This window comes from Eucalyptus grandis, chromosome 1 (assembly GCF_016545825.1).
Source record: "Eucalyptus grandis isolate ANBG69807.140 chromosome 1, ASM1654582v1, whole genome shotgun sequence".
NCBI lineage: Eukaryota > Viridiplantae > Streptophyta > Magnoliopsida > Myrtales > Myrtaceae > Eucalyptus > Eucalyptus grandis.
In genome coordinates, this window is record NC_052612.1 from 17,328,603 (window position 1) to 17,331,334 (window position 2,732).

Here is a 2,732-nt window from a genome sequence, read left to right on the forward strand (position 1 = left end):
TTAAAAAAAAAAACTAATGAGGGACAAAATCGTAAATTTGAAGAATTGGTACAAATAATTTTGAAAAAAAAAAAAAGAGTCTCGGCATTTGGCCAAACGTTGAAAACATATTTGTAATGTTATGAGGTGTTTGGTGGGAGCCATGAACGAGTTGGGCTTTCGTTCTTGAAGAGGACGTCGTTGAAATTAGGTTGGACCGAATTTGCTTTTCAGTTGGACTTAAATCGCTATTGATAATGGGCTCCGGGTGCCTTGAGCCGAATCTCGTTTGTGGCCCAAACCCATGAGACCAGATTTTGGCCCATATTCGGACCAGGCTCAGGGGCCCGGCCCGAATCCCTATTTTTTGAATAAAAATTATTTAAAAATAGAAAATTTTAAAAGCCCCCAAAATTTAAATGTCAATTTAGTTTTAAACATTTTGACTTTGTACCAATTCCATTCTAAACTTTTTGACCTAGCACAAATTCAATCATTCTAGCTAATTTTGGTTGTATATTGCTGAGGTGTGGATGTCGATCGAACAACATGGCACGGCTAACCTTTTAACGTGTTTAATTAATAGGTCCACTTGAAAAATTTTAAACACTTTGTAATCTACTGTGGAATATGAGTGGAAAAATCATTATCTTGTTGTTAAGTTACTAAACAAGCGAGGAGGCCTTTTATTGTCCAATCTAAAAGCACTTAACAATCTATTATCGTGTAACTTGATCAAGGTAAAATCGTTGTTTGAATTACTAATCGGACAAAAATGTGAGTAATAATATTTTACACATGTAAAACATATTTTGGAGCTTACCTGGCGCAGCCGAGCGGTAAGACTCCATTTTCGTTGACTCTATGATAATGACATAAAAAAGTCTTTCTTTAAGGAACTTGCATCAGCATAACATTCCAGTCGGCAAAATGTTCAGGGGATTCGGCTCCTGAAAGCTTGACTCGCCGGAATCAACCCCCAACACCAGAATGAGCGGAGAGAGCGACCACTACACATTCACGGTGGCCGCAGAGGGTAAGCACAGCTGGTCTTCTCGCATGAAGGACCGGTTTAAGCAGAAGCCAACTCTTCTGAGGCCCTCGGCCGGCACCAAATCTTGCACCATCTTCAGAGCACCCAAGAGCCAGGAGGAGAGCAACCCCAACGCTTACAAGCCCCATGTTGTGTCCATTGGCCCGTACCACCACGGGAAAGAGCAGTTGAAGATGATGGAGCAGCACAAAGCTCGAGTGTTCTTTACACTGCTCGATCGGACCAGTGATGATGATGATTGCGCGGGCCTGGATGATTACTTCACGGTTGTTGCCTCGCTGGAGACTGACATACGGAATAGCTACTCAGAGGACCTCAATTGTGAAAGCGCGGATTTGATTGAGATGATGGTTCTCGATGCTTGTTTCATCATCGAGTTATTCCGCGTGGGGAGCTTCTCCACCGGGATGATTCCAGAGTATGAAGACGACCCCTTGTTCTTGACGAATTGGATTGTAGCGGCCCTCATGATTGACCTCGTCCTGATTGAAAACCAGATACCATTCTTCGTTCTTCAAGAGATCTATGCATTATCCAGGTCTCCTTATGATGGCGATCGCTCCATCAATGTGCTTGCCTTAATGTTCTTCAACCGCGCGCTCCAACGGCCAGAGGAACATCTCCATAGGTACTTCGGATACCCCATCACGCACTTGCTCGACTTGTTCCGACTGTGCTTGGTCGGCCTATCTATTTTCGATAGACGCTCACAAGAGGTCGAGGTCGATGAAGAGTTGCTGCAACTGACGCCCTCCGTGAATCATCTGCTTCTCGTGGGGATAAAGTTTGAACCAAGGAAGAGCGAGAACCTAATAGGCGTCGTGTTTGATCACGGAGTGCTCCGGATCCCTCCTTTGAATCTCGACCTTCTCACCACTTCCTTCTTCCTCAACTGCGTGGCTTATGAGCAGAGCTACCATTACTGCAGCAAGCACGTCAGCACTTACGTGGTCCTCATGAGTGGTCTCATGGGCAACGTAGCGGATGCAGCGTTCCTGTCTCAGTGCGGCATAATCACGAACCTTCTAGGGCCCGAAAAGGAGGTCGCGCGGTTCTTCTGTGATCTCGCCAAGGATGTCCAATTCGATTTCAAGGATTGCCACCTGGTCGAGTTATTCGGGAAAGTCACCTGGTATCGTCGGAACAAGTGGCGCATGTGGTGGGCGGGAATCAAGCGCGAGTACTTCGGCAGCCCCTGGTCTTTCATTTCGGCTGCCGCTGCTTCCATTCTCATAGTTCTTACAGTTATCCAGGCCTTCTTCACCGTTTTTACTTATTATGATCCCAAGAAGTGACCCAGCTCTGCGACACAGCTTCAGAGAGGTATATGATGTTGATGTACCATCCATGTAGTTTGGAGAAATCAGACCAGTAAAATCTGTGCTCCATATCCGGGTTTTGCTTTGGCTGCTGTACTCCTAATTCATTTTAGATTGCTTAAACTTAGTTACATCTTCATCAGTGCAAATAGATTAGCAAATTTGATGAAGAGCACCGCACTAACTAGAGAATTTAATATTAGTGCAACCGATCCAAGTTGACAGACAGATTTCTCAGACGCATGATCATTGTCGGTTCAAAAGAAGAAATAATCGCTAATGGACCATAGAAACAGCGAAGTATTAGGGATGGAATGGGGAAAATGGACTCAAACTAGCTGAAAGGTAGGTTTTTTTTGCAAAGCTGAGAACCATCTTTA

At 44.6% G+C, this 2,732-nt stretch overlaps 1 protein-coding gene across 1 annotated transcript; it reads left to right on the forward strand.

The window, feature by feature from the left end:
- Positions 1-969: 969 nt before the first annotated feature.
- Positions 970-2,328, forward strand: LOC104453402 (UPF0481 protein At3g47200). The gene has a single exon (XM_010067950.1). It carries the CDS (start codon positions 970-972, stop codon positions 2,326-2,328), a length of 1,359 nt encoding a protein of 452 aa, XP_010066252.1.
- The last annotated feature ends 404 nt before the right edge of the window (positions 2,329-2,732 follow it).

What these genes read in the sequence shown, in the direction of transcription:
- LOC104453402 (XM_010067950.1), top strand. Translation starts at nt 970, where the DNA reads ATGAGCGGAGAGAGCGACCACTACACATTCACGGTGGCCGCAGAGGGT.